The sequence below is a fragment of the Berghia stephanieae genome, chromosome 4 (genome assembly GCF_034508935.2).
Source record: "Berghia stephanieae isolate SIO BIC M18660-M18661 chromosome 4, UCSD_Bste_1.3, whole genome shotgun sequence".
Lineage (NCBI taxonomy): Eukaryota > Metazoa > Mollusca > Gastropoda > Nudibranchia > Aeolidiidae > Berghia > Berghia stephanieae.
This window is the reverse complement of record NC_088363.1, coordinates 66313513-66326066: the sequence shown is the minus strand read 5'-3', so window position 1 is coordinate 66326066 and position 12554 is coordinate 66313513. Positions and strand designations below refer to the sequence as shown.

The following is a 12554-nucleotide window of genomic DNA, read 5'->3' as shown; positions in this document are numbered from 1 at the left end:
AAATATATTATGTAGGCATTGAAATTTCTCTCACAGACAATTATCTGTCATATCAAATCTAGAATTGTATGATTGTCGCTGATACTTGGGCAAGCTTCATTCTCTTCTTTCACAAGAAGTTGATTAAAAATAATTTCTCTAATATTTCTTCAGGAGGTATCGAGGTAACATTTTTGTTATTCATCATTTTGCCTTTGGATAATAATGGAAGGACTGTGATTTTTTCCTAAGAGTCAGATTAATAAAATTCTTTCATATATTTCGAATTGAAAAATCCAATATCAAAATAATCATTACTTTTTGGGTCTCTGCAAGTTTTTAGTTGTTGTCTAGTTTTTTGGAGGGTTTTTTGTGATTTTTTTTTCAAGTCGCTTAAGTTCAACTGCCCCTAAACAATTCATAATCAACAAATCATATTTCAAAAATTACCTACTTGCTACAGTGAACGAGCACATTCTCTGACAACTCAATCAAAGATAATCTAACTCTCCAGTTGTCATGGGAACAAAGCTTACAAATCTGACCAACCAAAAGCTTCAATTTAGATGATGTCACTTTCATCCAGTCTTCATTTCTGTTGATCACTAATGATTTTAACTTGTCATTTCCAACAGGATCTAAGGAATCAGACATCAAACGAAAAGAACGTTATATGAAAGCAGAATTAAAGTCTGTCTTTTTAAAAAAGATATTTTAAAGATACATCAACAAAGCAGCCTCTTTTCAAAGAGCTAAAATGGAACACACTAAAGCACAATATCTTCATGACCTAAAATAGCAGAATGTTTTGACTATTACATAATATAATCTAGACTTAGAGCTTTTTCTGTTCCTTGTTTTAATTTGATTGTCAAAAAAAGCATAATCCAGAGACATTTCCATACACATAAACAATTCAAATTTTAAAGTTTTATTTTTCTAATTTTTCTCTATATCGCCAAATTGGGACAGTCCTGATTTTATCAAGACAGTTGACCGCTTTGCATCAAAATAAGTGGTTTGGTACAGGGGACAATGGGGAATACAATCTGTCGAGATATAGAGGCTCATTGGTGGCTCATTGCTATAATGCCCCTGTCTGTAATGAAAGTCAAATAATCTTGCATGTGGTAAGTGACCAGACGGGTCAATTAAAACAAACACATAAATTCTGGCCTGGCATCATGCCCTTGGGAATGGCATTTTACAAACATTACCTCACTCAGATGCAAATGAATGAGTCAAATACAGTGATGGATATTGTAAGAGAACCAGACTGCTAAAAGGTGGCTTGTGATGTAAGAAATGAAAAGTAAATAAGGCATTGCAATCCACACTCAACAAAGTATATACGTGGAAATGTTCTAATTATAATTATCTTGACATAACAATCCAAACAATTTAATGGGGGGGGGGGGGGGGGGGGGGGGTGAAGTGCCCGAATGGTTAAGGCATAGCACTGTAATCCAGAAGGTCCCAGGTTTGAGCTCCATTTCAGGCACTTGTTTTTTTCCTTGGGAAAGATTATTAACCCCCAATTTGCTCACTTTGGACAACATAGGTGATTTCTGTTGACATTGGACATCTTGTTTGGTGTATTTTCTATACTGTATCTAATGGAGCCGTGATGGAAGGTGTAATTATAAAATAACAAACAACAGAGAAAGGCATACTTTTGTCTTGGGCCAAAGAGCCAGTCCTTTCCTGAGCTTGCTTTAAGCTGTGATCTGACATGACCAAGCAAACCACTTTCGACCAAACAGTCATGGCTTTCTGTGAACAGATGTAAAAATGCCCATAATAAGAAGTTCCAAAATGCAATAATTTTAATAAACTATATATAACCATGATTCATATGGCACAGATGCATCCATACATTCACACCTGAATCAAAATAAAAAGCTATGCAGCTCTCCTTCATTAAAATTATGTCATGGAAACTGAAACCCTTTGGATAAATTATTTCTGCTTTTAATCTACATAACTAATTTTATGCAGATGATGGTTAAAATCTTAAGTCAGCAAGTTATGACCATTTACATCTTTCAATCGAACATTTCCAATCTTGCTTTGTTATAATGAAGAATTGGATTGAACTAAACAAACTAAACAAAACTGAAACTGCTGACATTTTCAAAACTGTTTTTTTTTTTTTAATCAATTTTTTTTTTTATTTGTTATTTTTCTTTTTTTTTAGTTCTCTTTAGACATTTTCGAAACTTGAATTTATTGATTGATTCATATTTTTCTTTTACCAGTCAGGTCATTAATATCGTAAGGTTACAATGGAAATGAAAAGACATTTTTAGTGTTAGACATTTCATTACAAGAGACATCTCAGCCTTGACACTTAATTCACTTATCCTGTCAAAGTTAGATTAGTGCAATTTTTTCATTGTAAACATAAATAAAGATAAGATAAAATCTCTTCAGGTAGTCCAGAACAATGAGCCTAAGTTTATTTATAGTAAGAGGAAAAATTAATCTATATTGGAATTGTTAAGAGAATTCCATTGGCCACATTTTAAGAAATGTATAGAATACAAGATCTGTACCATTGCTTTCAAATCACTGAACTCTGATAGCCCTGGATACATTGATGAAATGCCTTAATTCTGCATCCCAGCCAGAAACCTACAATTAACATCAGATAATCACATTCTCGTGAAGCCAAAAAAGACTCACAAAATTTGCCAGCAATCATTTGAATATTCGGCACCTCCTCTGGAACTCAAAGTTAGTGATAATGCAGAACTCTTTAAAAAATATCTTAAAGCATTTCTTTTTAATATGTAATATTGCACAATTATATTGCTTAAAATTTGTTACGTGCTATGAGCTTGTTAAAATATAGGGCAAAGCACTGTAGAAAATCCGTGTTTTATCATTGACATTATTATTATTATTGTTGTTGTTGTTGTTGTTGTTGTTACTATTATTATTATTATTATTATTATTATTATTATTATCATTATTATCATCATCATATTATTGTAATCATTATTATTAATAACAATTTTCTCTATTTCATTTTGAATACATATTGAGACCTCACCTTCATAACTTCGCTGCCCTGTTTCTGATCTCCACTGATGATTCGAGTCATAGACATGGTAACTCCAGGTAAACAAAATGCAAAATAATTGCCAAGCTTCACTTCTCTTGTAGACCTATCTGTTGAATTTAAACAGAATGATACATCAATAAAAGTTTCCAAAAATTAACATATGTACGTCATGTTTCGAACAATAAAATTCTAACATGAATATTGAAATAATTTTTATTTTAAATAGTTGATTTAGTTAATCAAACATCGCCTTGTTACATGTCGATGCTTGAAATGAAATATACTAACAGTACAGTGGAGATCAATCACATCTGAATTGAGGGCTACTGAATTTGAATGTTGTCAATTGATAAATCACAATAATTGTGTGATTAATTATTGTTTCCTTTATTACTGTTTTCGAAAGTGATTCTTAATATCCTTGACATCAAACTCCGCTACAAACTGAATCATTGCACTACCCAGGAAGACTCGTCCCTCACATTGACAATAAAGAGGTGGCACAATTTTAGTGCAAATGTTAACTTTACACTTCATGATATTAGAGAGGAATGAAATGACTCGAATACTCATGAATGATAATCAATGAGATAACCCTAGAATAATGATTTAATTCCTTTTCACTGTATTAAGGTGAAACAAAACCTGCCCTTAAATTGTCAACACAGATTTCTCCAACACTAGAACAAAACTTACATTTGGACTCCAACTGCATAGTGACAATTAAACAGTCCATACTGGCAATTTGAAGTGACCTAGACCTCTCTACCTCCCCCAAGCTTAAAAGTAGACTGACCAGCTGACCTATGGCTGGTAGGCAAGAAAGGCTATAGATGTAGTTTAGAACACTGGAGAAAAAAAAACAAAAACAAAGCAGTTATAAAAATCATTTATACATTAAATATGAATATCACAGCTACCATTTTCTTGTAACGTATGTAGAAACAGGGATAATGGAAAAGAAGCACTGGTAGAGGTAGCAATGATAGTGGTAGCGGCAGTTGTACTGGTTGTTGTAGGTTGTTGTAGAAGAAAGAAGTATTAATGATATTAGTTGTAAGCAACAAAGTATTAATGATATTAGTTGTAAGCAACAACAAAAGCAATTGGAGTTGGTTCAGATTTCTTTACTGAGCTAAACAATGGCTGCTAACCCATGTCACATAGGTGGGAAATTTCAAGGACGCATAAAACCAACGATTAATAGCTGCATACCAGTGCCAAGCTAAGCTAGTTTTTGTCACAGTTCAAGATAAAGGGGGTGGGGGCACATAGTGAACTTAGGATGGTAGGGCCATGATAATAAAGGGGACCCTATCAAAACCACCCACATTTACCTCACTCACAATCTTTATATTCTTTGTAAAATACTCAACACAGAAATCTCAAAAAACTAGGACTGGTCCCAACAAATTTAAGATTTCCACGCCACCCTGTTTTCTTTCCAGGAGAAAAATTATTGTCTAAAATAGCCAACTGTCTGGAAAAGAATTCTGGATAATCTTTTAAATTGCATTGCATGGTTGCCTCAAATTTAACCAATTTCCAAATATGACGATGTTGAAAAAAAGTAATTGTGGAATGTACATACCTGTTTGAAGATGAGTCAATTAATTTGGATATAGTTTTCACTGCCATTGCTTTAGCTTCTTCCGATCTATTGGATACTGCAAACAAAGAAAGTGTTTGGGTCCATAATTCGAGTGAAGAGAGAATAGTAAAGAGGGGAAAAACAAAGAAGTACAATAAGAATAGTTACGCATTCCTCAACTCGGTGCATGCATGCTTACTTTTGTAATCAAAAAAATTTATGTATCTTACTCAAATTCTCTTAACTTCAATGTTACCAATGGTAATAAAGTTATGGGCAGTATATTTTACAACTTTTTAAAACCAAAAATGTTAATTTACGACCTTTACAACAGAGATCTCAAATTTACGACTTTTTTAACGACTTCATTAGCTTGTTGGACACCCAACTTGCTGTAAGAGAGAATTTGATGAAAAATGGTCACCTTTCTGGCCCTCTCAAAACAGACAAATGTTTGAGTGACATCAAACACATTAGATCAATGGTTTCCAGAATCCTTATCTATTCTTGGAACAATTTCTATCCCATTATTATCATTATATGGAAATCAATAGGAAGGCATACCTTGACTTGGATTAGTGGGAGAACTCAGGTAAGAAACAATGGGATTAAAGATATCTAGGAACATCTGCGTCCTCTGCACGGTGGTTTTATCAAGGACAGCATCTACAGCTGTACAAACATCACAAAATGTTGACTCTTGGCTGTTCAAATGGATAGAAAAACTGCATTTCATTCTACAAGCCATATAAAAAAAAAAAAAATAAAAAAAAAAAATTAAAAAACTATAAACCTATTCAGACATGTCAGATTGAAAGTAAACTGACAGAAAAATAAAATGAAAGAGAGTAATGATGATACAGAACTATTACCTGAGTTATGCTTTATTGTACACTCATAAAAATATAATAATAATATCTGACAATAAGTAATAACAAACACAATCTGCAAAACAGAAGCAGCAGCTATATGAATTTTCTTTATCAGTAAGAGACATCATTTATTGTATGCACACACTATTTTTTATACTCAAAACACCATTTTCTCTCCATTCGGAGAAAAGCAAACCTTGCTTACAGTCAACAAACTTTTACTGTTTCAAGCTGCTGATTTTAAGTGGACAGCACTATATCTATGTACAAATTACATGAAAGTTTTTCAGTTAAAAACTAGAGAATCATATTTACTTACAATATAAATCAATTCAAAATTATTATTCAATGCAATCAATGATATGATTGTAGCATTTCTATTAGTGCGGGACTAGGGAGAAGATGCCCTCCTTGAATAAATCTCTGTCAAGCGACTGCAGCAGTCTCGCACAGCCCCCACAAACTCATCATCGGTGAATCAAGTCCCTGCCAAAAAGCGCTTCATTGGTCCAAAAAGATAATAATCAGATGGTGCGAAGTCCGGACTGTGAAAGTGGTGAGGTTAAACTTCCTATCCCTGTCTCTAGATCCAACCATTGATGACATTAGCATTAGTGAATCTCTTTTGGCGCAAAGTTTCTCTGAGTTTGTCAATAGTTTGGTATCATCTCATGATTCAAGGACATCAAGCAGCAGAACACCTTGCATATCCCAGATAACTGTGGCCATGCTTTTATTTTTATTCTGAGGGAGGGGGGGGGGGGGGGTGGTGAAGAGGTTCTGTGGTTGGTTGACTTTGATATGCTCACAATTTCAGCAATTTCTTTTATTTTAAGCTTTTCCTCTTGACTCAGCTTGCAACATCGTCATCCCCAATGCAATCTGGCTGAGCCTAAGTTTTTTTTTTATGGATTGGTTCCCCTTTAATCTCCCTTTCTATGTCCATCTGCCCTTGTTTTGACTTTTGCATTTTATTGATACTTTTGTTGTTTCGACAACTGCAAAAATTTCACAGAATCATACTTCACAAGAGGCATGTGATTATCAAATAATGAGAATCAGAAGTTTATAGGGGGGGGGGGGGGGGTATTTAAAACTCATCTCTGGATGTTGAAAGATCTTTTTAATGCAGTATCATAGGATTGTGAGGAATTTACATTAAAAGATATACTTACAGTGATTTTTGATGCATTGCATTTTGAAGAGGAAAAAAAATGTACTGTTGAATTTCTTGGGCAATATCTTGTTCCACTTTAGCTAAAGCTGTTACAAATTTTTTGAGGTTGCTTTTAGAACAGTCTTGCATCAAGGAGATGCATATTGGCTTCAATAACTCCAAGGATATGTGCCTGTTTTTATCAACATCACTGGCCATTTTTCAACATATCTATTCTACCCTGAAAAAAAATGTAAATACTAAAATAAACAAATATATACAACAAAAGAATAGCATTTAATTTAACTTCCAAAAACAATATTCAGTGTTTGAAAATCTATATTGTGCTGGCAAAAGAGTACCACGCCAGAAACTTACAATTTGCCCATACAAAGATTTTAGGGGGTCTGGGCCCAGGGGTTACGTTGCATTTTTCATTGGTGCACTTTCTATAACTTTTGATGTAAAGGCTCCCTAAAAGACAACTTCAACGGGGTCAGGTCCATATAATAATTCAATCATTTAAAAATTAGAAGACTTTCCTTCAATTTTGAATGGACTCATTGATGAAAAAAAGCCTTCTTTCAAAAACGTCGCAGTGAAAATAATCTGGTGCAGATGAAGGTTGAGAAAATCAGTTCAATGCTTTTTAGATGAGTCTTCTGTTTGAAGACCTCTAAAGAATTAGAATGAGCCAACATAGAGGTTAATTACACCAAATCAGTCAAGGCATGATAGCTTACTACTAAAGGCTGGAAGGAACATTGAAAGAAACTGTCAGTGAAAAAGTCCATGAGATTAAGTCCTCAGGGACTGACATGCCCAACATTAAGAAGAGGCTAGAAAAGCATGTTATTGGTGAGAGTGTTGGGGAAATGAAGGACCGTAACCATAGGAAACTAAATCTTGTCTTATTCAACATAATTGAAAGTGAATCCGAAGACATCCATACAAGGATAGAACACAACTCTAAAGAAGTTGAGCAGATTTTAGAAATCCCTTACAAAACCAGTCAGACTACCTAAAAGCAAAAACCCAGAGCATGCCAACAAGCCAAAGCCACTTAGGGTAACCTCTGCAAGTGAAGAAAAGCGTAAGACTGTCCTCCAAAAATTAAAAAACATCTCAGAGAAGAAAAAAGAAAAATTAAGGAATGTCTTCGTGAAAAAAGACATGACCCCACTCGACCGCCAGGAGCTGGCACCCAAAAGGAAAAAAGCAACCTACTGATATGTGAGGAACCAACTGTAAATAGTTTTAACAAGAAGTATGGTTTTAACTGTGTATGTTTTAATGCTGACTCACTCCTAAATAAACGTGACGAGCTCTTAGTGCTTGTAGAAGAGACTAACCCAGATGTGGAGGCAATTTCAGAACTCTTATCTAAAAACACATCTACAGCTGTACAGGACTCTGAACTAAGCATTGCTGGCTACGATTTTTTCAGTAACCTAGACCATAATAAAATAAGAGGTGTTGAAATTTACGTTAAATCGGCTCTTACGGCCATAGAAGTCGAACTGTTTAAAGATACCAAAACAGCATCTGAATCAGTGTGGATCTGTATTCTCTTGCACGAACAAGATAATCTACTGATTGGTTCCCTTTACAGATCTCCAAATAGCACCAACATAAACAATAACATGCTAAATAAAATGATTATAAAGGTTAACAACGCTGGTTTCAGCATTGTCCTTATTATGGGTGACTTAAAAAGGCCAGAAATAGACTGGACAAACTTGTCGACACCTGTATCTGATCAACATCAAGCCTACAGATTTCTAGATTGTTTTAGAGACAGTTTTATGTTCCATCACATAACCGAGCCAACCCACTTTAAGCCAGGTTGTACACCCAGCTGTATTGATTTAGTGATGACCAATGAGCAAGACATGATCCAACAAGTTAATAGGTGCGTCCCACTCGGCAAAAGCCATCACTCACTTCTGAATTTCGTAGTTAAATGTTACAAGCCCCCTAGTATGGCCTCTTGCCCAGACTGGCATATGATAAGGCGAACTTTGGTGCAATACGTGAAGAACTTGGCAACAAAGATTGGTCAGATTTACTATCGGACAAGACCACTGAACAGATGTGGTAAATAATCAAATTAGCACTACATGATACTGTCGATAAGAACATTCCAAAACACAAGCCTACCAATATGAACTTAAAACGCAAATCCATAAAAACAATTGCCGCTATAAAGAAAAAGCATGCTGCCTTTAAAAGATACCTTCTAACCCTAGAAGGAGAAGAATATTTATAAGCTCAGGAACCAAGTGAAATGGGAAGTAAGAAAAGCTAAAAGAGCCTTTGAAATCAAATTATAACCCAAAGCCATTTTACAAATATGCAAACTCTAAACTAAAATCTAAGAGTGGTATAGTAGACCTTGAAAAGAACGATGGTTCCACAGCTAGCAGTGACTCTGAAAAAGCAGAGATATTTAACGACCTTTTTGCTAAAGTATTCACTAGAGAAGACCTCTCAAACTTTCCTAACTTTGAACGGAGTGGCATTGATGAGTTTCTTGAAGACACCATTATCACTGAAAAGCAGGTCCTAGCAAACCTAAAAAAGATAAACTCCTCTAAAGCAATGGGACCAGACAAGATCCACCCTAAATTACTGAGAGAGGCACGTAATGAACTTTCCAAGCCCTTGGCATTACTTTTCAATAAGTCACTTGCTAAACAGACACACCCCATTGAATGGAAAAATGCTCAAGAATATCCTATTTACAAGAAAGGTAAAAAATCTGAACCGTCTAATTACAGACCAGTAAGCTTGACCTCAGTAATCTGCAAGCAAATGGAATCTTGTCTTAGAGAAGCCATAATGAACTTTATGAACCTCTTTTTGTCACATAACCAGCATGGGTTTCTTTGTGGACGCTCTTGCACTACCCAACTCCTTGATTGTATTGGAGAATGGACTCAAATGCTTGACAATGGTATGCCAGTTGATGCCATCTACCTAGATTTTGCAAAATGTTTTGATTCTGTCCCTCACCAACGCCTACTTTATAAGCTTGAACAATATGGAATTAGAGGCAGTGTGTTGGGATGATTGCAAGATTTTCTGCTAAACCAAAAACAGCAAATAGTGATCAATGGTGAAGCATCAGGATGGAAACCAGTTCTATCGGGATCCTTCAGGGTAGTGTCTTGGGCCCAGTTTTATTTATATGCTATGTAAACGACATGCCTGAAGCAGTAAACTCCTTCATGAAAATGTTTGCAGACGACGCCAAAATTTTTTCATCTGTAAATAATGTCAAAGAAGCTGACCTACTGCAAGATGACCTAGACACACTTCAGTTGTGGATTTTAAAATGGCAACTCCATTTCAATGCAAACAAATACAAGGTTATGCACCTAGGAAACAACAACAGCCAATATGTCTTCAGGATGAAGGACAGTAAGGGAGCTGAAATAAAATTGGAAAGTACTTTATGTGAAAAAGACCTTGGTGTATATGTGGACCCAAATTGAAACTTAACCAGCACTGTGAAAAGACTGTTACCAAAGCAAATAGAATCCTGGGACTTGTCAGAAGATCTTTTGACTATATAGACAAACCCATATTAACCACTCTTTTTAAAAGTCTAATACTAATACAATCACACTTGGAATATGGAAACTGTGTATGGTCCCCCATCAATAAATCAGATGCTTTACTAATTGAAAATGTCCAACGTCGAGCCACAAAACTTGTTCCCGAAATTTCAAACCTCAGAGCATTAGACCTCCCTAGCCTCATGTACAGAAGACTAAGAGATCTAATTGAAACTTATAAATTGACCAACGGTCTCGACAAAGTAAACGTAGAAGATTACCTCACATTTAACAAGACAAAAGAACAAGAGGCCACTGTTATAAACTTGCTAAATAAAATTGCCGTTGAAACATCCGAAAAAATGTCTTGAGTCAGTGAATTGTTGAGACGTGGAATAGCCTGCCTGAAAAAATGGTTATAGCGCCAAACACAAACAGCTTTAAAAGCCAAATTGACAGTTTCCTGCAGGATTTAAAATACAGTACCAATTTCCCATTGAAGCCAGCCTTTCGACCTCCACATGTTGGTGGAGACCGATCCAAAGACCATCAACGGGCCACCGGCCCTCTACGATGAACTCATTCTCATACAGTTCAAGCCACTTAATTGGAACAGCACCATCACTACATCATCACTAGACACTACTACTACAACAATGAGGGGGAAAAACTGGATTTAGCATCTTAAACTTAGCATTGTTTAATTTCTTTTTGTTTAAAAAACATCTTTATTTACTGGTTTGGTAAACAAATTACCACTCGCATTTTTTCCGATTTGCTTTTTTCTATGATAGTTAGGCATCTTATAAGAAATTTATCTAATTTAACTGGCAAGAATCTGTCAATAAAGGCCTGTGATTATTGACTGACAGACGCGTTCTTGTGATTCTATGGATAACAACAGCCTTACCAAAGTACCTTGTCTCAGAGATTGGAATCAGTATCCAGACTTCTGTCTACTATATACTTACGCCTATTATGATTAGGGCAAGAACCGCTATTTTCTGATTTTTGTTTCGAAGTGACTATTCTCATCCCCCTAGTCTAGGATGCTAGTCTTCATAATAGTAGTCCACAATTGTTGTATGTTTAATCCAAAGGTTGTAATGCAGTAAGTTTCTTGTCACAAGTTGCACAATTTTTTTAAAAAATCAATCAAATCCAAATCGCAAAAAGTCGGCGACGTTTTTTTCGGTAATCCAATCGGCCGGGGGGGATGAGAACAGAGGCAGCCTTTTTGTTTAGCTATCGAGCAAATTACCAGACTCCCCACTTTTCCTGGAAATTGGAAATCAACGTTTTGACAATCTTTTACCTTCACATCTCAATGATCAATAGATGACGAGTTTTTCATAGTAACAAGTGAAACAGGAACATTTGCACAGGCACAATAATGATAATAAAACGTATTATCTTTGCTTCCCATAGAGTTAGTTTAGAACAGTTTATAAAAAAGCATTGATGCTCTCTCTCTCTCTCTCTCGAAGGAACACTTTTTCTCTCTCTATGATCTATCATCGACATAGGCTGTTATCAACTGCTCCTACTGCAATGGATTGCTCTTTTTCTGATTGACAACTCAATGGATGCCAGATGGCCTCGTACATGTCCAAAATTGGCCACACGGAGAAACCTCCTTTTTTTTTTTTACACAACTCATTATTTTAAAAAATTATTTATTTATTCATTTATTTATTTATCTTTTCATTTCAAAATCATTTTTCCTTAGTATAGTCGGTTTATTTGTTAACCTCAAAGAACTCTGGTCATTTGGCAATCCTGGTGACTGCGGATTGACCCTGGGTCTCTGATCGATGAGCAACATTGGAACCAACTTATGTTGGTAACAACAAGATATGAAGTGAGTAGAAAATAAAAAGTGCCAGAAGACAACATAAGTGCCTGCTCCACTCACTTTTCTGAATTAAAAATTCACCCCATACACCGGAGCATACTCAATGTCTCAATCGTTTCTATGTTATATGTTTGTGATGAGAATATTGGCTATTAAGCTTAACTGCTGGTCAACATTACTTCGCGATGGTGGTGAACGAATCGGCGGTCTCAAGAAGTGGGTGAGAGAGGGATCTAGAAATGACTTATTTGAGTTTGAAACGAATATTTTTGTGTGTTCGTGGATAGCTCACACGGTAGAGCCACGCTCTCACCTGCCAGGCGGAGTTGTCGTACCAATAAGGTCGCAGGTTCTAACCCCACCACCGCCGCGAAAAAATTTTTTATTCTCTATTGTCTTCTGGCACTTTTCTACTCACTTCATATCTTGTTGTTACCAACATAAGTGCCTGCTCCAAACACTTGTAACGTAAAA

The 12554-nt window shown here is 35.6% G+C and overlaps 2 protein-coding genes across 6 annotated transcripts in view; one reads left to right on the top strand and one right to left on the bottom strand.

The window, feature by feature from the left end:
• The window catches only part of LOC144971048 (TELO2-interacting protein 1 homolog), a 48202-nt gene extending 35652 nt beyond the window's left edge, over positions 1 to 12550 (bottom strand). The window contains exons 1-9 of one of the 5 annotated variants that reach the window (XM_078911374.1): positions 12499 to 12550; positions 11977 to 12059; positions 6685 to 6906; positions 5202 to 5341; positions 4638 to 4713; positions 3743 to 3894; positions 3035 to 3153; positions 1653 to 1752; positions 434 to 617 (exon numbers count right to left, since the gene is read on the bottom strand). In XM_078911374.1, coding sequence (XP_078767500.1) covers positions 434 to 617; positions 1653 to 1752; positions 3035 to 3153; positions 3743 to 3894; positions 4638 to 4713; positions 5202 to 5341; positions 6685 to 6884 — 971 coding nt within the window. In that variant the 5' untranslated portion in view covers positions 6885 to 6906; positions 11977 to 12059; positions 12499 to 12550. Of the gene's footprint in view, positions 1 to 433; positions 618 to 1652; positions 1753 to 3034; positions 3154 to 3742; positions 3895 to 4637; positions 4714 to 5201; positions 5342 to 6684; positions 6907 to 10506; positions 10583 to 11196; positions 11324 to 11486; positions 11779 to 11976; positions 12060 to 12498 lie in introns of those variants that run through there. The other 4 variants (XM_078911373.1, XM_078911375.1, XM_078911377.1 and 1 more) reach the window with 4 other exon arrangements.
• Positions 7484 to 9737, top strand: LOC144971829 (uncharacterized). Its single transcript, XM_078912905.1, has 4 exons — positions 7484 to 7676; positions 7860 to 8577; positions 8664 to 8762; positions 9047 to 9737. Exons 1-4 carry the CDS (start codon positions 7484 to 7486, stop codon positions 9735 to 9737), a joined length of 1701 nt encoding a protein of 566 aa, XP_078769031.1.
• Positions 12551 to 12554: the final 4 nt, after the last annotated feature.

Coding starts and splice junctions, on each gene's coding strand:
- LOC144971829 (XM_078912905.1), top strand. CDS start 7,484: ATGCCCAACATTAAGAAGAGGCTAGAAAAGCATGTTATTGGTGAGAGT. Junction 7,677..7,859: donor AGAAATCCCTTACAAAACCA/GTCAGACTACCT, acceptor CTCGACCGCCAG/GAGCTGGCACCCAAAAGGAA. Junction 8,578..8,663: donor ATGATCCAACAAGTTAATAG/GTGCGTCCCACT, acceptor CCTCTTGCCCAG/ACTGGCATATGATAAGGCGA.